We start from the raw sequence: 22,245 nt of genomic DNA, 5'->3' as shown, positions 1-22,245 counted from the left end.
TTTTGAAGATAGGCACAGAGTCAGAAATATAGCTGTAAAAACCAGTATTGATCAGAGACCAATAATTGATTTGTCCTATAAGGTAGAATGTAGATAGGTCTTATGCAAGTTTGTGTTTACCGTTTCATCCTGTTCATACTCATCTTTCCTATCTGTTTAGAAGGTTAAATATGTCTCACCGGGCCTTGGATTCATCAAAAATACCCACGTACAGTGAAATGTGTATTTGGTTCTCCATATAGTTACTCCCAAAGCCGAAGTCGTTACAGCTATGTTGCCAGTCATTTTTAGCATTAAATGATTAAAAGATTATTTTTCTAGTTGGGAGGATTAGTCCCACCCTTTATTCTTTTCTTCTTTGCACTTGTGCTCACTTCTTTCACTTACTGCTGGATTGTAATTGAAGTGAAGCTAACTCGGCAAAGGTGAAATATAGATCTGTTTTTCTAGTTACTTTGCATTGCTTCAAAATAAAAGGTTTGTGTGTTGGAGAGGAAGACAAAAATGGTAAATGAAGACTGGCTTTTGGACTGGTTTGAGTTCATTGATGTAGGTTATTCAGATCCCCCAGAATCACAAGTAATTGGGAGAGAGAATGAGTACCTAGGGAGGACTAACTAGTGTCTGGTAGCTCAGGAATGGAGTATGGAAGTGGAGGCTTAGAATGTTTTCCTTCTTCCCATAAAGGACATTTCAATTTCGCTGTAGATGGATGGATTAAATGATCATTTCTAAAATCCCTTTCATAATTTTTAGTCACTGGAATAAGTGGGGCTTCCCTGGTGGCTCAGTGGTGAAGACTCCACCTGCAATGCAGGAGCCTCAGGAGACCCAGCTTCAACCCCTGGGTTGGGAAGATCCCCTGGAGGAGGGCATGGCAACCCATGCAGTATTCTCGCTTGGGAAATTGCATAAACAGAGGAGTCTCGTGGGCTACAGTCCATGGGGTCGCAGAGTCAGACATGACTGAAGCCACTTAACACGCATGCAGGGAACTAGATCTCACATGCCACAACTAAGACCCAGTGCAGCCAAATAAATAATTATTTTTTAAAAGGTAGAGGTGTAAATGTATCAACAGTCATAAAATCTTTGGAGGGAGGGAGCTCCCTGAAGCTCCCATTCAGTCTCTTCTCCTGTCCCTTGGAGGCAGGTTTCTCTTTTCTTTGGGAATTGCATTTGATACAAGTTACTTCTTGCCCATGTTCCCCCAATTTAACGTCCATTACAGATGGTGGCTTTTCAGACTGGTTCTCTCTGTCTCTGTCAGGTCAGGTTTATCAGTTCAGACAGATGTTTTTCTGCCCATCGATTGAAGATGCTCCAGTCCTCCCACACGTGGTGGAGATGGTGTGTTATAATTACACAGCGTGTGTAATAAGAGCCTGTACGTGTGGACACACGTGCTTTCCCCCTCTTCTCCCTCCCTCTCTCCCTGGGGCTCACATATGATGGCCATAGGAAATGGCAGAGGCCTAAATGCAGGGTGGGCTCCATAGCAGGTAATCTTTCCTTGCTGGGTACTTGTGTACAGAATTGGTACATGGTCTCGTTCGGAGCTTTAAAAAAAAATGCTTGAGAATAAGCAACACTTTTTTTCTCTATGAAGCTGCAAGCTGCAGCCTTCTTGTGCTGTGCATATAAAGTACCCGTCCCTCCCACCCCTTCTACAGATCATAAACCATTGTGGACATGGGGCTTTCTAAAACTCCCTACAGCATGCGCTGTATCTTTTTTCTTGCTCTGCAAGACTTGAACTCTGCTCTGCTACATTCGCTCGGCTGAGAAGCCCCTGTCTACTCCTCACATGCAGATTGCCTCTGTGGAAAAGTCAAACAGAAACGGACAGGTGTGGAAGAGACTGAAGCAGCCCTTCAGCAAGGAACCCTTTCTTGTAGATTTCTTTCACTGGCCTTCACTGTTCAGTTACTGATTGGGAAATATCAGAGGGCTGGTCTCTGAAGTTGTACAGCTTGGGGAACTGCCATACATCTTTGTGTCATTTGTGATTGTGTTATATTTAGCAGACCACATAAATGTTTCTCCGTTTTGCATATCTTCTGTAAAACAGAGGCAGTACATATTGAGCATTGCTTTTGCCCCCATGAAAGGTCTTAAGGTGTGGCTGACTTACCACAGTTGGATCCTCACCTCTATCATAATCAACTAATGAAAGGTTTGCTTTCAAGGGGCAGTAACTTGGGAAATCCCGTGAACAGAGGAGCCTGGCAAACTACAGTCCATGGGGGTCACAAGAGTCGGACACGACTGAGCGGCTAAATCAACAACAACTTGGGGGCGCCACATAATAACAAAAATGACCACATATTGAGTGCCAGAGGGTATCAGTCACTGACCTCTACTAATTCATCCTTTAACACCCCTAGGTGAGCGGGGCAGCCCCCAATTTCACAGCTAGTATGCCACAGAGGCAGAGTCTAATCCTAAGATTTAACACCTACACTTGACTTTGTTGGCCTCCGCAAGCTCCTCTTTCTGTGTGCAGCCTCTGTGTTTTCTGCTCCCCTTCAAGTGTCCACATTTAAGCCATTTCTCCTCTCTCCATCTGCCCCCCACCCTTTTCCCTGAAAGATGATGAATAGGCTGCATTTTACTGCATTTTACTGCATCAAAGGCCAGTCAGGTAATCCCCCAAAACTGGAAATATGATGCTGTGGTGATTTATGTAGATGGTCCAAAGTAAAGGAAAAGTATATGTAGTTATCTCTCCTAGGTTTATTCCCGGAATCGAATGAGGAACAAAGGTGTTCTGTTCTTTTTGTAGCAGGAGCTGATAGCTGGCAACCACATTTACCTAAACTTCAAGAAATGGAAGGGAACTGTGAAGGCTTCATTCAGGCCCAAGTAAACATAGGCAAAGGTGCAGTGGCGTAGTGAGCGCTGAGTCAAAAATATATTCTAAAATAATGGGAAGAGGGAAGATATGATCTGTGAGTCGGGCAATGGATAAACCCTAAGCTGACATCATCATGGAGATGAGATCTGGATACGGAGAAGAAAGTAAGGGAAACATGTCAGGGGCAGTGAGAGCAAGTGAGAAGCGAGGTGACTGATTTCTGAGATTAATGTCCAGTATCTCTTTGACAGAGTTGAATAACCCTTGTCTGTGTCCTTTCAGTATGTTCCGAGTTGGATGGCTGAAGAAACCCTGATTTTCAATTATTGATTACATATCCAGGCCCTTTTCTGATAACAGAAGTGCACCCAACATGTGGGTGCAAAAAATAAACAAATGCTGGTTACAAAATCATGATCATATTGCTTTTCCCATTGAAAGCAAAGGTAGGGGCCTTTCTGTTGTAAAATAAACATTTGTCAGTACAGGATGGAAGTCCTTTGAAGTCATGAAACCAAATGACCGAAAAGCATTTTGTGCTTTTTTTTTTTTTTTTGGTCTCTCTTTTTCTCTATCACTCATTCTAAATTCTAAAGTCTCTCTTTGTGTTTTATGTTTTAGCCACGAGACCCAAACAACTTGCTGGGACCATCCTAAAATGACAGAGCTCTACCAGTCTTTAGGTAAGGACATGGCCATCTTTCTTCCAGATGAAATGACAGATGACTCATAGGATAAAGTAGTTTGTAGTGTGCAAGCCATTTGTTATCTAAATATATCACTATTCTTTTAAGAAATGAAAAACAGCAGCACCTTTCTATTCAAAATTGACCATTAGCTTTCTTTTTTTCCGAGGTTGGTTAAAAATAAGTTTTAGGATTTCATTCATTCCTGAAAATTCAGTGTATCTGAGCAGGTTAAAAGGCCTTACTAGTTTTTTTGTTGTTGTTGCTTAAAAGGATGGGAAAAAAGTACTTGCAATGGATGGCAGTTTTTTCCCCCAAAGGAAGAAAACTGTTTGAAGTTGTCCTGATTGATTTCTTCCTTGTGAAACCAAGAAAACACTTTTGCCAAACCATGAATGTTGTGTCAAGGAATTTTCTGCAGTCACTCCAGTGCTCATAATCCTAAGCACATCAGGTTATTAGCATGTACATTTCAATGATTTGTCTAGATGGCTTGTTTTGTGTTTGTGTGAGAGCCTGGCAGCACCCACCCTTCCCATAACTTGGAATTTTTTGAACAGATGCACAGCCTCCAAATAACGGTGAAACAGCAGTCTTTTTAATGCTTGATGAAAGTCCACTCTCTGCCATTTTTGATCCCTCAGGAATAATCTGAACCGAATCCCCTCACATTGTAACTAGTTGTTGTTTTAATTTAAAATCGCCATGCCTTCTCTACTACTAAATATTTTTAAAGACTTTTTTGTGAGTAGATGTATTTACAGACTGAAATGCACGAGGTGAACTCTTTGGGTTTTAAGTTTTGTGAGAAAACCCATGGGAATCAGGATACTCAGACGTATATTTTTGACGTGTATGTAGCCACGTACCTGTGTGTAGCTCCTACTGTCCTTCTGCCATTGGTTCCCTTTGGTTAATGAATTCCAGCTATGAAGACAGGGCGTGGGGGCTTCCCAGGTGACTCAGTGGTAAAGATTCTGCCTGCCAGTGTGGGAGCCATGAGTTCAATCCCTGGGTTGGGAAAAATCCCCTGGAGGAGGAAGTGGCAACCCACTCGTTTTCTTGCCTGGGAAATCCCATGGACTGAGGAGCCTGATGGGCTACAGTTCATAGGCTCGCAGAAAGTCAGACACGACTGAGCGACTGAACATGCACACATGAAGACAGGGATAGGAGATATTAGCGTCTCCCCTGCCCTGATTGTTTTCCTAAACTTTTCCAATAAGGACCTATGATGTAGCACAGGGAACTCTGCTCAATATTCTGTAATAACCTAAAATAATATATAGTTATATGTATAGCTGAATCACTCTGCTGTACACCTGAAACTAACTCAATCTTATTAATCAACTGTCCTCCGATATAAAATAAAAGATTGAACATAAAGAAAAATATAAATGATAGAAGTTCCTTCTACAAAATCTGGAAAAAAAAAAAGCCAAAGTGTGTGAAAGAAAAGTCACTTAAAATTCTACTAGCCAGAGATACTCAATACAAGTAATATGTCAGCCTAGTCTCACAGTAAGAGTGTGTGTATTTGTGTGTGTGTGTGTGTGTGTGTGTGTGTGTGTGTACAGGCATGTATGCACACACACACACTTCTAAAAACAGAAGGAAAATCGGGATCAACTAATCTTCAAGTGCTGCATTTTCAGCCCCTGCAGAAGGTTTCTGGCTTTTATGCTGGATTGTTAAGACCACAGGTGGAAAACTTGAATGCTTATGTTTTGGTAAATGAGAGAATGAGAATTCATCTGAAGTAGACAGTGGCTGTGCTGAGGGAGCTGGTCATCCTAGCTCAGTGCTCTCAAGACTGGATTTTTCAAGACAAACTAGAAATCTTTCAGTAAAGAGCTTATTCAAACTGGACCTACTGATTATAACCTCTGGTTTACAGGGGCTCAACCCGCTTGTAATTTTTCCTATTCTAATCACAGTGATCTTTAGTTATAAAATTTTAATTTACTTTTATTTAAAAATGAGGGGGACTTCCCTGGTGGCTCAGGGATTGACTCTGAGCTACCACTGCAAGGGGCATGAGTTTGATCCTTGCTCGGGGAACTAAAATTCCATATGCACAAAAAGATGAAAAATTATAATTATTATAGAATCAATACTTGTTCAAATTTTTAAATGTTTAAAAAATATAAATAAGCTACCAAAAAAAGAACAGATAAATCATCTGTTACCCACCTCTTAGCTAACTAATGTTTAACCATCTAGCAGGTATCCTCAAAAATTTCTCTCTATACATACATTTTTATAAAAGTTGAATCATTCTTTTTGTAATCATTTTTTATTCACCTAAAGGAAATGTACCTCAGCCATCTTTCCATTTCATTGCATTGTACACTCTACCAGCTTACTTTGAAGTACTCTGCAATGAGAATTCACAAACATAGGTTGATATAGAGCTAATTATGAACTCTCAGTGAAGAGGTGTTTGCATCTTCAATCAGAATTAAATATGCTTTTTATCACCGTATTTCTAAAGTTGTCTCAGTAGCTTGATCATTCAAGCTGGTAATCTGGCATGGTTAGTAACCCTGGGCAAATCACCTGACTCTGGAAGATAATGTTATTTTACAGTTGCAGGGAAATTTAGAGTTCATTTGTTAACAGACTTATTCTTTGATGAAATCAACTTAATTGAGTTCATCTACATGGAATAAAATGCTGCCATCATAAATATGTGGTCAATTCCACCACCATTCATTCCCCCCATTTTTGAAATTTTGTGTTTTGCCCTCCTAACAACAAACATCTTGGAAATGAACTAAGTGTTGAAATTTTATTTTCGGCTTTCAAAACTTACATTTTCAATATTTTTGTTGCAATCACATATTTCCCAGGCTTTTATTCAAATGGTAACACGTTACATAGCATCTTCCATTTATTGAGAGCCTTCTGTGTGTGCTGCACATGGAAATGGATGTCAGCAACCATTGTGCGTGGTAAAGGGTATCAACAGCCTTCTTTCACAGGGTGGTAAAGTCAGGTACAGAGAAACCATGCTCCAGGCTCAGTGATAAAGAATCTGTCTGCAATATGGGAGACCTGGATTCCATCCCTGGGTTGGGGAGATCCTTGGAGGAGAGCATGGCAACCCATTCCAGTATTCTTGCCTGGAAAATCCCCATGGAAAGAGGAGCCTGGTAGGCTACAGTCCATGGTGTCACAAAGAGTCAGACACGACTGAGGGACTAACACTGTACTCTACCCTGGGATCCACCCCAGGTCTTCTGTTACTGTTTGCATTGACCTCATTTATTTTATTAACTTATGAAAGTATGTCCTTGTAGGTTACCATGCACCTGCTACAGGTAGGGTTGACAGTTTTACCTATGGATAGACAGTTATTTGAGTGGTATTTCTGGAACAAACCATTCCATTTCTAGAAATAGTATGGCGGATTCCTGGACAGTGGACACTCTTCCTTTCACTGTTGCCAGGTACACATAGAGTGATTGACTTAGTAGTTTGTTGGGTGTCTACATCCCTGAAATAACCTATAAGATTAAGTACCCTTACTACCCTTGTTGTTATTTTGTCACCCAGTCGTGTCTCTTTGCGACCCCATGGACTGTAGCCTACCAGGTTCCTTTGTCCATGGAATTTCCCAGGCAAGAATACTGGAGTCGGTTGCCATTTCCTTCTCCAGGCAAAAATAGCACCAGAGCATTAACTGATGGAAGGCTATGGGATTGCTCAAAATGTTAATCTTGCAGATCTCTACTTAGTAGAATTCTTAGGTAATTTTCTTTTTCATTCTTCTTTTCTGACCTTCCACAGTTAAGTGTATACTATTTACAATACGATATTTAACAAGAAAGTTTTCTTCATCTGTACTATCTATCCCTTTCCTTAGAGTCCCTAGGGCTCTAATTCATTAACCAATGAGAACCTGTAACAGACAAGCAGCAATAGTCACATATACACCTTCCCCCACATCATACATACATAGACAAAATTTAAGTCCTGATTCCCCATAAACTTTATCAGATAAATTTAAACACAAAGAAATCATCTCATGTGTTGTTAGTCTCTAGATATATCCATTCATTAAAAAGTTGACTTTAAAAATTGAGTAGTAAAGAAGATAAGCCTAGCTTATTATAAAAAAAAAGTGAAAGAATTATTTTCAGGTTATTTTCAACAGATCTAAAATGGCTTTTTTGAGTGAGTTTTCATCAAAGGTTAAAAATACTGTGTTTTCCCCTTGGTTTAAACTGTGTACATGTTTAACAAATTCCAAGTTATGAAGGAAGAAATTGTTAGGTTCCCACACAAACACAACACAAGGTATAGTAAAATACTTTAAATGTTCACAGTGGTGACCTGACAATCATTAGGAAGTGGAGCATTGGAATGGCTCCAAAAATTTTTATACGCAACATTAACAGTTTGGCAAAAGCATTGTTTTGTTTGCACAAAGAAATCAATAAGAACAACTCAAAAAGCAGTTTTCTTTCAGTATATTTCTCTGACTACCCTGAATGTGGTGGGGTGAGTGGTATATTAAAAAACAAAATTTGCCTCTTTTTTTCTGGCATGGCCTTATTATCCTTATCCCTAGAATGAGGATATTGGACCAAAATGTTGAAGAATTTTGTTTTTCTCTTGCTTTGGGCTGAGTGGGTCACGTTGTTTCCAAAACTTGTTGTGATTATAATTTTCAAGAAGTACCTTTGGCTGATTTTGCAGATACATGGATTTCTAAAAGTTTAAACACCCCTGTTTTTAAAAATGCACATTCTTGGCAAACAACCAATAGGAAGAAGATCCTGTCACCTATTCCTGTCTTACAGGCAAAGTGACGGCGAGCTGCCACCCTCTAGTAGGGAGGCTCTCTGGAAATATACCTGCTGGGTCCTCTATTTGCTGTTGAGAGGCATATTCTTCTACATTTCTTAGACATAATAATATGTTCCATTCATGAGGTGAATTTCAGGTTTCCACTAGCATCTTTACAAATGGAATGGCAAGAGTGTTGTTCCAAACGGTTATCTTGGTGATTTAAAACCTAAAGCTCTTTAAGGCTCCAAAAGACATTTTTAAAAATCAGTAGATGTTAGGTAGTAATATGCTCTGGAATTTATTTTGAAATACTAATACAATATTGATTTATGTAAAGTGCCTCTCTGTGATGAAAAGCCTGTCATTTTCTTACAATTTATGTCTAGGTTCTTAAGTTCATCACTGAAATGTTAAGTAAACATTTTTTTAAAGAAGGCATTCCATCCCTAACAGACACAGAATAAAAATACCTTCAAAATATATTTCTTAGTCTGTCTTATTGAGAGTATATTAATTGTAAATACAGTAAAATCTTTATGTGGTCCCTTCCCTGGCTTCTTTCTGCCCTACAGTATGAGGTGTTTACATGGGGCATACCAGCAGTGCAGCACAGGAATAGCAGTTTGTAAAGGAGACATAGGTTTAATAAAAACAGGATAATGTTAAGAAAGAATCAGGAAGCTTCAGAAAGTTAACCGATTTAATTTGCAGCCATTTATTAAAATCTAGATGTGGCGGATGATCTGACATTTCTTAACCCAATTGCCTTTTCCTTTTTTGAAGTTCTTTCACCACCAGTGTTTTTCTAAGGGGAAAAAACCCAATTCTAAGGGAATTGGTTGCCTTCTTTTTCTGTGGGTCTGGCATTCTCTAAACCTAGCCCCTCTTAGCTGTTGCCCTAAGTCTGGAGCCCACTTTGCATGATATTCAACCAAATGATGCAGAATCTCTGTTTTCAAAAATAGACTTATAACTATTTTAGGAATTCTTAGGAAAAGTCATCTTAAAAACCCTTGTGATTTGAAGGCAGTCCATCAGCATGTGGCCCCTAATGCCTGAGAAGAACTTCAGAGCATTCGAGTGAGGACTCAGTTCTAGGGTCTGATGGATCTCAGGCCAGTGTGATTCTTCAGCAGCCCTAGTGAAGAGAGTCAAAAGGCTAAGAGGTTTTTCAACATGAATCAGTATTGTCATTAATAAACAATTGTAGCTGCTCATATAGACTTGATTCCCAGGTGGCTCTGTGGTAAAGAATCCATCTGCCAGTGCAGGAGATGCAAGAGATGTGGGTTTGATCCCTGGATCAGGATGATCCCCTGGAGAAGGAATTGGCAACCCACTCCAACATTCTTGCCTGGAGGATTCCATGGACAGAGGAGCCTGGCGGGCTACAGTCCGTGGAGTCACAGAGAGTGGGACATGGCTGAGCACGCACACACATTCTGCACATAGAAACACTGTCATACAAATCTTATAGCTCTTTCCTCAGATTACCAAGAGGAAGAGAAATGAAGTTAGTGTATTCTCTCTCTTTTGGTAGGCTTTCTCCATTCCATTAAGTATTCCCTCCTGAGGATGCTCTGGCGAGTAGAACTCTGATTGAATTCCTTCTGCACAAGGAGCATGTCCTAATGATTATCTCAGCATATTTTATAAACTCAACTGTACTCAACCTACTCAAGCTACTCAATATTTTGCATATTCCTTCTCTTGTCTCTATTTCTTTAAGTATCATTAAGGATTAAATCTTCCGTCTTTGGATTTTATACCATAGCACCTTGAGCTGGAAAGAATATCTCAATTCAGATCCCCGCTTGACTGTGACCTTGAGCTGGTCCTTTGCTTTCCCTCAGTCTCAGATTTCTGACTTACCAAGTTGGGCAGCAACCTTCCATGTCTAAATGTCTGGGTTTAATTGAACTTCTGGCTGGGTTTGGCTCAGCCTTATGCACGCTGTGCCCAACTCTCCAGGCCTCCTTTGTGGCCACCAGCCTGGAAGATATGAATACTAAGAACATTGAATGAGTAGTTATTGTACTTCCATCTTTGTAGGACTTTACAGTGTGCAAAGACCTTTTGAAAATAACTGTATGTAATCCTTCGGCAGCTATAAATTAGGTATATAGCTGGCATATGAATTTTCTGTCAGTTTCAAGTCTTCTGTCCTGCCATCCACTTGAGTAGGCTCCTGATTTTGATTTGGAAAATAATGCTGCCATATGAGTAGATAGGGCCACAGTTTCCTTCTTTCTGTCTTAACTTGAGCAGGCTGAGGCACAAAACTTGCTTTGACTTATTCATACTGACATATAGGTGGAAGATAAGGAACCAAGTCCAGAGCACACACTTTATGGCTCCTAGTTCACTGTTCTCCAAGGAATATCCATTACTCGTAGCATGATTTATCAAACTGCTTTATCAGCATAATTAAGCTATGGAATCTCAAATGACATTCTTTATTCCCTAGCTGACAAAGTTAGCACGGGAGATTTACTCAGATTAGCAAAGTAGAAGGCATAAGACATTAAGGCTGTTATGAATGGTCTTCCTTCACTTCTATCCTGCTTATAAAAGAGAAAAGAAAAATAATCGGCTCTTTTAACTTCAGTTAAGATCAATTGATCGTCCCCATTTGTAAAACAGAAATGTAATCTTAGAATCCGAATTTATGGCATTTTAATGGGATATCCTTTTATAATATTCTTCTTGTTCAAATAACTTGATTTAAAGCTTCTAATTGAGGAACCTAAATGCATAGATGTTTCTGAATTGCATCTTCCAAGGCTTATTTCAGAAGGAAACTCAAAAGGATTCTCTTTCAGGCTTAGACTGGTTTACAATTGTAAAGAGCTGCCAAAATTGGGGTAGTTTACTGGATTTAAATAAGAGGAACGTTAAGGTTACACCTGCAGCTGTAAAAAAAAGTGCTGGATTTGGACCATTTTATGTAGCTGGGTCTGCAGAAGATAGTTTTTTTGCACACAAAGTAAAGGCATCTAAAAACGTGTCAACTCTTTTTCAGACATTGCCAATATTTCTTTTTTAAGCACAGAAGTCTGATTACCTCTGTATGTCTCTTAGGAGCTGCAGTTTTGCTAGAAAGAGATCCAAAACATTCAGGACTCTCATATAAAATAGATAGTGAGTTTTTAAAGTCCATACTCTCCATGGTAGTAATAAAGTGACCTAAAAATACTCTGAAAGACTCTCCTTCTGACATAGTGGATGAGTCATTAACTTATTCTCGCTGATATTCTGCGAGAATGTTTGAGAATTGGCCATTCCACAAAGTCTTGATCCTTTGCATCACTCCAGCAGAGTCCTTGTGCCTTATTATAAATCGAAGCTTATGTAACCAGGACATATGTTACCTATGAGTTTGCATCTGTGTGTGTGCATGCCTTGGTGCCCATATATTTATATGTTTACACACATATTGTTTATCAAAGATTCATTTTGGTGGAAGAGCTTAGTTTATATTTTGCTTTCAAGTTCTACAAAGAGACTGTCAGTTTTAGAGCAATGTTTCTTCAACTGATGGACAATTTTTTTTTTTTAAACATCCAGTATGTCACGGACTTTCAGGTGGTCTTATCAAAACTGACTAGTGTACACTCATATCACGTGACTCACTGCACAAGTTCAGCCATGCTTGAGCTAGTCTGTATCTCATTCAGTGAAATGGCCCCATTAAATACACATTTGGATGTCACGGCAGTGTGAAGTTGCTATACCAGTTGCTTGACCCAGTCCCAGTTTGTCTTTTTGTGGGAAAACTGTACTTTGAGTGGCACTCTGCTAGAGCCTTTCATTTTTAAAAGTGTAAATGTAAACTCAAATCAAGTGTCCTTGGGAAAGGGTAATTGACACCAAAGATGAACACCTAGAAAATAGTTCCTACAAGATTTTATATTGATATTTTGCCAGTTGAGTAAAATTCAGGCAAAGAATGGGATCTGTATTCTTTACCAATTCCTAGGCCTTCCTAGCAAGTTTGGTTTTTACCTGGAACATAAAATGTGGTGTGTGTACTCTCTGTTGTGTGTTGAAGTCAGTGGGGAACGGGTTGATTACACTGTGAATTAATGTCACTTAATGAGTTGAGGTTAGCAGGTGACATGATGTAGCAAGACAATAAGTTCATTGACTTTGAGGCTGGCAAGACGTGGATCTGAAATTTTGGTTCTGCCACTGCTTCTCTGTGGGCAAACACAAAGAAGTAACAACTTTGCGCCCCAGTTTTGTGATTTGTTAAATTTTTATGACAGTACTTACCTTGAGGAGCATTGTGGGAATTAGAAAGAATATATGTACATTACAAAATGCCTGACATAGTAACTACTCAAGGAGTTAGAATTACTATTGATGGTGATAATGATACAGCACTACTTACTATTAGTTTTGTTATCCTACCTTATGTCCTTCCTTATCCAAAGGAAAGAAACATGTACAATAACTGAAGAGTAAAAAGAAAGGGGAAAGCCTGTGAAATAATGTGACATGCCCAGAAAAATGCCTGATGCAGAGGAAGTGGCAGTACTGTTATGGTAGGGAGGGGACAAGGGAGTGGCTACAGAGGTAAGGAGGGATGAGACCAGAAAAAGCTTATATGACATGTCGAAGGTTCGTTTGGTTTTGTTTTACCCTGTTGGCCTCACCGGAGAAGGCAACGGCACCCCACTCCAGTACTCCTGCCTGGAAAATCCCATGGATGGAGGAGCCTGGTAGGCTGCAGTCCATGGGGTTGCTAAGAGTCAGACACGTCTGAGCGACTTCACTTTCACTTTTCACTTTCATGCACTGGAGCAGGAAATGGCAACCCACTCCAGTGTTCTTGCCTGGAGAATCCCAGGGATGGGGGAGCCTGGTGGGCTGCCGTCTATGGGGTGGCACAGAATTGGAGACGACTGAAGTGACTTAGCAGTAGCAGTTGGCCTTGCCACATGGCTTGTGGGATCTTAGTTCCCCAACTAGGGATCAAGCCCGCACTCCCTGCAGTGGAAGCACAGTGTCTTAACCACTGGACCACTGAGGAAGTCCCCCACGTGGAAGGTTTTTACACTGAGATTTTTGACTTGGATGATGGATGTGTCAGGGTCTAGTCAGAAAATGGAAACCACTCGAGTTATTTCAAACAGAGGGAATTTGTGCAGGAAGTTGGCTTCTCAGCTCTTCGATCATTGGATGACCAAACAGACAGGATGGCACCTCTGTTGTAGCCAGGGCTGGAGGGACAGTGCCAAGAGATGGTTTCACCAGAGCCATCACCTGGAGCTCGAAGCAGTGGCCAGGTGGAACCACCGAGGGAGGGGCCGGTGGAGGGGCAGGGGGAGCGGGAGCCACAGAGGAGACAAGGCTTGTGCTGAAGATAGAGAGAAAGGACGAAATAGCCTGGCCTATCCTTCCTCCTGCCCCCTCCCCCTGTGCTTCTGTCACTGACTCCCTTTGGCCACACTTGCTCAGAAGCTGGTTGTCAGCGAGCGGGAAAATGCCATTCTCTGTTGTAGCGAGCAGAGCAGGGGCGAGGTCAGAGAATGGATCTGAGAACCAGCAAGCAGATGACTAAAGAACAGGAGACCTCATGGACCGTGATGCAGTCAGCCATCTGCCAATATGCAGAGAAGAGAAACACAGAGTCTTAAAAGCTTGCGTGGGATTGTCTGAGTCTGAAGCAACTTCGATAAGGTACTGAAAGGGCACACTGAGTTCAGAGGAAACAAGCAAAGAGGAGAGAGCCGTCAAGAAGCTGTCTGCACAGAAGTTCAGACACTAAGAATAAGCTCATACACATTTGATTGTAGTACTTGCATTATTTATAGTTGTTTATGCTCAAGTCTCTCAAGACTAACGAATGAATTTCTTTAAAGCAGGAACTTTCTTCCTCATCTTTGTCACTAGCACCAGGCACATGGTAGCCTCTAAATAAATGTTCATTGAATGAAACCCAGTAGAGCAAGGGAAGGCAATTTTGCTGGGGAAGAAGACAGATCCCACTCAAGAAGACAGAAGGATATAGACGATGTTTTCCTAAGGCAGATGATTAAACTAGCAACATGGAAGTCTCTGGAGAGATAGAGTTCTTTCCAGAAAGTAGAAGATAAAGTCTCATAGTAATGAAAGTTAGGACTATCAACTAAATTGTAAATTTCATTGTCAATTTGATATCTTAGCAAAACCAGGTAAACCACTGCCCTGGAATTAATTTTGTTCTAAAAGGAATAATAATCAAGGAGCTGAGGCCCTTGAAAGAAAGTGTCATTATAGATTTGGAATTTAAATAACAAGGAAACAGTAAACACAATTGGATGTGCTGATAGCCTCAATTTTTCTTTGGTTCCTTGACTCAAGAAATACATGAGATTGTGCCAAGCATTGTGAATCCTAAACTTTAGGACCACAGGCTAAAAATAGTATTGAAGGTATAAACATTTTTATAGTAATCTTACTTTTTTGAATGGTAAAAAACATATGTGCATTCCAAAAATTGGGAAAGATGAAGTGTAAAAGGAAACAAAAATCACTTTAAATCTCTTTGCCCAGAAATAACCACCACTTACATTTTAGAGGGTTGCTTCCAGTGTTTTCTTCTATGCATTTTTATTAATATGTAGTTGTTTGAGGTAATATGTTTATAACATTGTATCCTGTTTGGTCAGTGTCCCAAATTTTCTCTCATTCTTAAATTATTTGCGGATGTCATTTTCCAAGTTACATTTTCTTGAAATACCACTTTTCAAAAATAATTTCTGATTTTCTAAAAATTAATTTATGACAAACAAAGCTCAAACTCCTGTTGAATTTATGGAAATAAATCTCTAAGATCCTGGAGATTTATTACAAACAGGCTTCTGAGGAGCAGGCCAAGTAAAGTGTTATGATGTCTTCTGTCCAAAAAGCTACTTAATGTATTAGAGATGTTACAGAATAAAGTCAGTGTAGTTAAAAATAGGCAGTCAGGAATCAGAAGGTTGATAAGAAAAATTTATCCTATGATAAATATAGTTTATGTATTTACATGAACAAATGTTTTTCTACCACAAAAATGTTAATTGTTACCATTTTTTTGCCAAATATTTATGCTCTTGAGGTGACAAGGCAACTCTCCTTGGAAGCTTTCAGTGTTCCAGAAAAATCTTTGCCTTCTTAGCAAACACATGTAGACAGAAAGTCAACTTTATGATAAGTTCCTGTAAGTTTTATAACAGTTCAGTTCAGTTCAGTCACTCAGTCGTATCCGACTCTTTGTGACCCCATGAATCGCAGCACGCCAGGCCTCCCTGTCCATCACCAACTCCCGGAGTTCACTCAGACTCACGGCCATCGAGTCCGTGATGCCATCCAGCCATCTCATCCTCTGTCGTCCCCTTCTCCTCCTGCCCCCAATCCCTCCCAGCATCAGAGTCTTTTCCAATGAGTCAACTCTTCGCATGAGGTGGCCAAAGTACTGGAGTTTCAGCTTCAGCATCATTCCTTCCAAAGAAATCCCAGGGCTGATCTCCTTCAGAATGGACTGGTTGGATCTCCTTGCAGTCCAAAGGACTCTCAAGAGTCTTCTCCAACACCACTGTTCAAAAGCATCAATTCTTTGGCGCTCAGCCTTCTTCACAGTCCAACTCTCACATCCATACATGACCACAGGAAAAACCATAGCCTTGACTAGATGGACCTTAGTCGGCAAAGTAATGTCTCTGCTTTTGAATATGCTATCTAGGTTGGTCATAACTTTTCTTCCAAGGAGTAAGCGTCTTTTAATTTCATGGCTGCAATCACCATCTGCAGTGATTTTGGAGCCCCCCAAAATAAAGTCTGACACTGTTTCTCCATCTATTCCCCATGAAGTGATGGGACTGGATGCCATGATCTTCGTTTCCTGAATGTTGAGCTTTAAGCCAACTTTTTCACTCTCCTCTTTCACTTTCATCAAGAGGCTTTTTAGTTCCTCTTCACTTTCTGCCGTAAGGGTGGTGTCATCTGCATATCTGAGGTTATTGATATTTTTCCCGGCAATCTTGATTCCAGCTTGTGTTTCTTCCAGTCCAGCATTTCTCATGATGTACTCTGCATAGAAGTTAAATAAGCAGGGTGACAATATACAGCCTTGACGTACTCCTTTTCCTATTTGGAACCGGTCTGTTGTTCCATGTTCAATTCTGACTGTTGCCTCCTGACCTGCATACAGATTTCTCAAGAGGCAGGTCAGGTGGTCTCGTATTCCCTTCTCTTGAAGAATTTTCCACAGTTTATTGTGATCCACACAGTCAAAGGCTTTGGCATAGTCAATAAAGCAGAAATAGATGTTTTTCTGGAACTCTCTTGCTTTTTCCATGATTCAGCAGATGTTGGCAATTTAATCTCTTGTTCCTCTGCCTTTTCTAAAACCAGCTTGAACATCAGGAAGTTCACGGTTCATGTATTGCTGAAGCCTGGCTTGGAGAATTTTGAGCATTACTTTACTAGCTTGTGAGATGAGTACAATTGTGCGGCAGTTTGAGCATTCTTTGGCATTGCCTTTCTTTGGGATTGGAATGAAAACTGACCTTTTCCAGTCCTGTGGCCACTGCTGAGTTTTCCAGATATGCTGGCATATTGAGTGCAGCACTTTCACAGCATCATCTTTCAGGATTTGAAACAGCTCAACTGGAATTCCATCATTCCACTAGCTTTGTTCATAGTGATGCTTTCTAAGGCCCACTTGACTTCACATTCCAGGATGTCTGGCTCTAGATTAGTGATCACACCATCATGATTATCTGGGTCATGAGGATCTTTTTGTATAGTTCTTCTGTGTATTCTTGGCACCTCTTCTTAATATCTTCTGCTTCTGTTAGGTCCATACCATTTCTGTCCTTTATCGAGCCCATCTTTGCATGAAATGTTCCCTTGGTATCTCTAATTTTCTTGAAGAGATCTCTAGTCTTTCCCAATCTGTTCTTTTCCTCTATTTCTTTGCATTGATCGCTGAAGAAGGCTTTCTTATCTCTTCTTGCAGATACGTACAAATACACGTTTACCTTTAGCTAGTGACTGGTAGCGGAAAAGGCAATGGCACCCCACTCCAGTACTCTTGCCTGGAAAATCCCATGGACAGAGGAGCCTGGTGGGCTGCAGTCCATGGGATCGCTACGAGTCAGACACAACTGAGCGACTTCACTTTCACTTTCATGCATTGGAGAAGAAAATGGCAACCTACTCCAGTGTTCTTGCCTGGAGAATCCCAGGGACGGCGGAGCCTGGTGGGCCACCGTCTATGGAGTCACACAGAATCAGACACAACTGAAGCGACTTAGCAGCAGCAGCAGCAGCAGCAGCAGCAGTGACTGGTAGAACACACTGTCTTCCCAAAACATTTGTGCTTAGAATGATCACATGCTGTTCAAGGTTCTGTGTGACACTGTCAATTAAGGCTTGTAGCCTCTTGCTTCAGTTGCATTTTCTGGCCAAGGTGCAGTTAAGGAGTATGGAGCCAATAATATTTTCCACAGCTGTTTCCAGTTTTTTCTCTGCTCTAAGTAGGCCTGTGAGGAACATCTCTGTGCATAAAGCCTTTCTGTATTTGATTCACTGAAGTGTAATCACCAAGTCAAAGGGTAATAGTGTTTTGAGTTTCATGGTCAATATACTGCCTGAAATTCTCTCCAAAAAGCCTGTGCCCATGTACACTCTTAATACAGGAAAGTACTCACCTTACATGCCCTGGCCAGTGTGGAGCATGATTTTGACTTGTGAAGTTATAAAGTAAAACCATATTGTCCTTATTATTTACACATCTTTGATTACTAGTGATCGTGGTCATCTTCTTTTAAATGTTTATTCAGCCTTTCTCCTCTTTTGTGAGTACTGTGAAAGCAAAACCAGAATTTAAGCAAACCAAACTCGGCCCAACTTTTCTGACGTAATATAAGCTTTTTGTCTTCCATTGTGCCGACAGACCCTGGTGATGAGAGACTCATGATGACATCAGTACAGCTTGTGGACTATGCTTTAGCTTTCTCTTCTCCAAGCTAAATAAGCCTAATTCCTTACTCCGTCCTTGGTGGACCTATTGCCCACACGTTGTGGAATTTTCTTACTCCCTGTGCCACCTCCAGTTTCTTCCCTCTTTCTTGTATCTGCAGAGCCCTAAACTGCATTAGTTCTGTTATTAAAGGTGTATTCGGTATGAGTCGCAGAGGAAGGTTGTCTCCTGCCTTGTGAGTGATGGAAACTCACACCTACTATTGTTATACAGTCACATGGGGTTCTTTTTTCTGCACAAATATGGAGTCTTTAGAATGTTCCAGTCCTGTCTGAGCAACAGGACACAAAGAAATATTGGGTTGACCAAAAAGTTCATTCAGGTTTTTTCCATTATATCCTGTAAAAACCCAAATGAACTTTTTGGCCAGCCCAATGTAAAGAATGATCCCTGTCCATCACCCAAGCTGGGGTGAACCTGGATGGGCAGTGGACCTTGTGATGTGATAGAGAGTGGGGCACAGCACGGGCTTTGCCTGTGGCCAGTGGAGGAATGCTTAAGTTCTTCTACATCCTCTCTGCCTTTGCAACCCAAATGATAGCCATGTTATTTTCTCTTGTCGCTGATATAGTGGTTTATTAATCCCGGCATACACCCATTTTGTTTTCCAAGGCAAATTTAAATATCTCAACTTGGAAAGTGTGAAGGTTTAAATTCAAGCTAACACACACACCCAGAGCCCATTATTACCTGGTATCACTCTATTGGTTTTATATAGATTCTAGAAAAGCAGTATTTCAGCTTCACGAAAGACTAGACTGTCTCCTTTGGGGAATAAAGAAAAGAGAAGAGTTATAAAATACCTTCTAGACATGGCATACATGAGACAGTTACCACATACACTAAGACTATATACTAACATACACGATATCAAGGTCAAATGTACGGCACCTTATACACATAGAAAGAAAAAGACTGATAAGAATCACTGGGGAAATGATTTGGAGAGTAGGATAAAACATTGTTCTAGGAAGGAATTTTGTAAGACTTTATGTGAATTGAAGTGTAGACTTTGGTATTCCAGATAGTGTACTGGCATAAGCAAAGGTATAGTTGAGAGAAAGGCAAGCTTGTTTGAGGGCCAGTGAGGATATTGTTCTTTGAGAATCTAAACATTTTTGAAGAAAAACCTGATTTGATACCATTGAATTCAATGTAAATTAAAGTGCCTTAAATTATAGAATGAGAAATTTAAATTTCATTTGATTGGCAGTGGGAAAATGTTGAATCTGTAGAAGAGAGACATACTGAGGTCTCTGTTCTGGTTTGAGGAATGAGAATTTGATGGGATGGTTTGGTTGAAGGAAGAGAGGGAAGAGATTAGTTTATTCTGTTTTGTTTTGCGTTGTGGCAGTTGAGATGGAAAGGCCTTAGAATAGCCATGGGGGAAAGACATGGGAAGTAAGTAAGTAAGTGAAGTCGCTCAGTTGTGCCCGACTCTTTGCGACCCCATGGACTGTAGCCCACCATGCTCCTCCGTCCATGGGATTCTCCAGGCAAGAATACTGGAGTGGGTTGCCATTTCCTTCTCCAAAAGACATGGGAGCATGATAGCAAAAATTTTCTTTCCAAGGTAGAGTTGTCTGAATGTAATCACAGATTGGTAGGTTTAAATGGCAACCCACTCCAGTATTCTTGCCTGGAGAATCTCATGGACAGAGGAGCCTGGTAGGCTACAGTCCACGGGGTCGCAAAGAGTTGGACACGACTGAGCAACTTCACCTTCACCTTCACCTTCAAAGAAAAAAGAAGAGTTATAAGATACCTTCTATACTTTGTGCCTTCATGACCCAGAGAATGGTGATACCACTAAACAAAGAGAGGAAATTGCAGATTGATTGGGACAATAGGCTGTATCAGAATCTAATTGATTTTATGTACTTAAGGATTTATTTATAAGAGTTTGTCTGTCTACAAAGATTTATTTGGGGTCACTCATGTAAGTGTGCGAACTTTGATACCATAAGCGTGTATTTCTCATCCATTGTCTCAAAAGCTCTGTAAAGTATATTATCATCTCCATTGTATAGATGAGACTCAGAGAGTATGGGTAATTTGTTCACATGGCATAGCTGGGATTTAAATGTACTTTAAACTCCTAACTCAGTGATTTAGCTCATGAGCTAAACTTTCTTCCTGGGACACGATAGTGGCAGTTTGGAGAAGAAATCGCCTGAATGCGTTTGGAAAAGGGAACTAAACAAGTATTTTAGGATCAGGGGAATCTTCCTGACCCATGGATCAAAACTGGGTCTCCCGTACTGCAGGCAGACTCTTTACCATCTGAGGCACCAGGAAAGCCTGTTTTAGGATCATCAACTTAATAAAAAGAGTCTTTGTATTTTTATTGCACTCTTTATAGGAAATGGGCTTCCCAAGTGGCTCAGTGATAAAGAATCTGCCTGCCAGTGCAGGAGACGCAGGTCCGAGGGTTCAGTCCCTGGATCGGAAAGATCCCCTGGAGAAGGAAATGGCAACCCACTCCAGTATTCTTGCCTGGAAAATCCCATGGACAGAGCAGCCTGGCAGGTTATGGTACCTGGGGCTGCAAAAGAGTCGGACATGACTTAGCAACTCAGTCCATATAGGAAATACTTGGGACACAGTAAGGTTCCTAATTTCTAGCTAACAAGTCTATATCCTGGATCTCTCTTTCCTAGGAGCTTTTAAGATATGGTGTCTCATGTAGTCCTCACAAACCCCTACAGAGCAGGTACTATGAGTGTTCCCTGCACCATTAAAGAAACTGTACTCAGGGAAGTTGAGGTCACTTGCCCCAGGACACTGGAAGACTGCTTCATGATGAAGGGATATGGCTTTAATGTCCAGCAGATTGGAGTTTCAACCTTTAGGCCTTTGCTGTGCTTGTCTATAAGATGGGACTGAAATAACAATATCAGAGTTGGAGGCATTATATGAGAATGTATGTATTTATTCCTAACATAGAGTCAACAGCGAATAAATGGCCATCATTAGTATTGTTCTTTTACGGTAAAGTCATAGCTAGAACCCATCAACTTTTCTTGGTCTCTAGCCATTAGTTTTTCCATTATACAGTAACATTCTTGTGGAAGATAGTTGATGAAACCAAGAATTTGGAAGAAATCACAGAGAAGTATGAAAAAGAAGACAGATTTAACAGTCATTTTGTAAAGTAACATGTGCACATGATTAAAAAAAAATGAAACAATTCAAGTGGGCAGTGTGAAAAGTGTCTCAGACTTCCCTGGCAGTCCAGTGGTTAAGCCTCTGCACTTAAAATGCAAGGGGCACAGGTTTGATCCCTGGTCAGTTCAGTTCAGTCGCTCAGTCGTGTCTGACTCTTTGCGACCCCATGAATCACAGCACGCCAGGCCTCCCTGTCCATCACCAACTCCCGGAGTTCACTCAGACTCACGGCCATCGAGTCCGTGATGCCATCCAGCCATTTCATCCTCTGTCGTACCCTTCTCCTCCTGAACCCAATCCCTCCCAGCATCAGAGTCTTTTCCAATGAGTCAACTCTTCGCATGAGGTGGCCAAAGTACTGGAGTTTCAGCTTTAGCATCATTCCTTCCAAAGAAATCCCAGGGCTGATCTCCTTCAGAATGGACTGGTTGGATCTCCTTGCAGTCCAAGGGACTCTCAAGAGTCTTCTTCAACGCCACAGTTCAAAAGCATCAATTCTTCGGCGCTCAGTCTTCTTCACAGTCCAACTCTCACATCCATACGTGACCACAGGAAAAACCATAGCCTTGACTAGACGGACCTTAGTCGGCAAAGTAATGTCTCTGCTTTTGAATATGCTATCTAGGTTGGTCATAACTTTTCTTCCAAGGAGTAAGCGTCTTTTAATTTCATGGCTACAATCACCATCTGCAGCGATTTTGGAGCCCCAGAAAATAAAGTCT

General features: G+C 40.8%; 1 protein-coding gene across 22 annotated transcripts in view; it reads left to right on the top strand.

The window, feature by feature from the left end:
• Nucleotides 1-22,245, top strand: part of DMD (dystrophin) — a 2,668,835-nt gene that overhangs the window by 2,515,002 nt on the left and 131,588 nt on the right. For all 22 annotated transcript variants that reach the window (XM_060407875.1, XM_060407877.1, XM_060407874.1 and 19 more), the window contains one exon: nt 3,479-3,540. In XM_060407875.1, coding sequence (XP_060263858.1) covers nt 3,479-3,540 — 62 coding nt within the window. The remainder of the gene's footprint in view (nt 1-3,478; nt 3,541-22,245) is intronic.

This window comes from Ovis aries, chromosome X (assembly GCF_016772045.2).
Source record: "Ovis aries strain OAR_USU_Benz2616 breed Rambouillet chromosome X, ARS-UI_Ramb_v3.0, whole genome shotgun sequence".
In the NCBI taxonomy this organism is placed as follows: Eukaryota; Metazoa; Chordata; class Mammalia; order Artiodactyla; family Bovidae; genus Ovis; species Ovis aries.
Note: the sequence above shows the minus strand (reverse complement) of the source record. Positions and strands in the feature narration are given on the sequence as shown.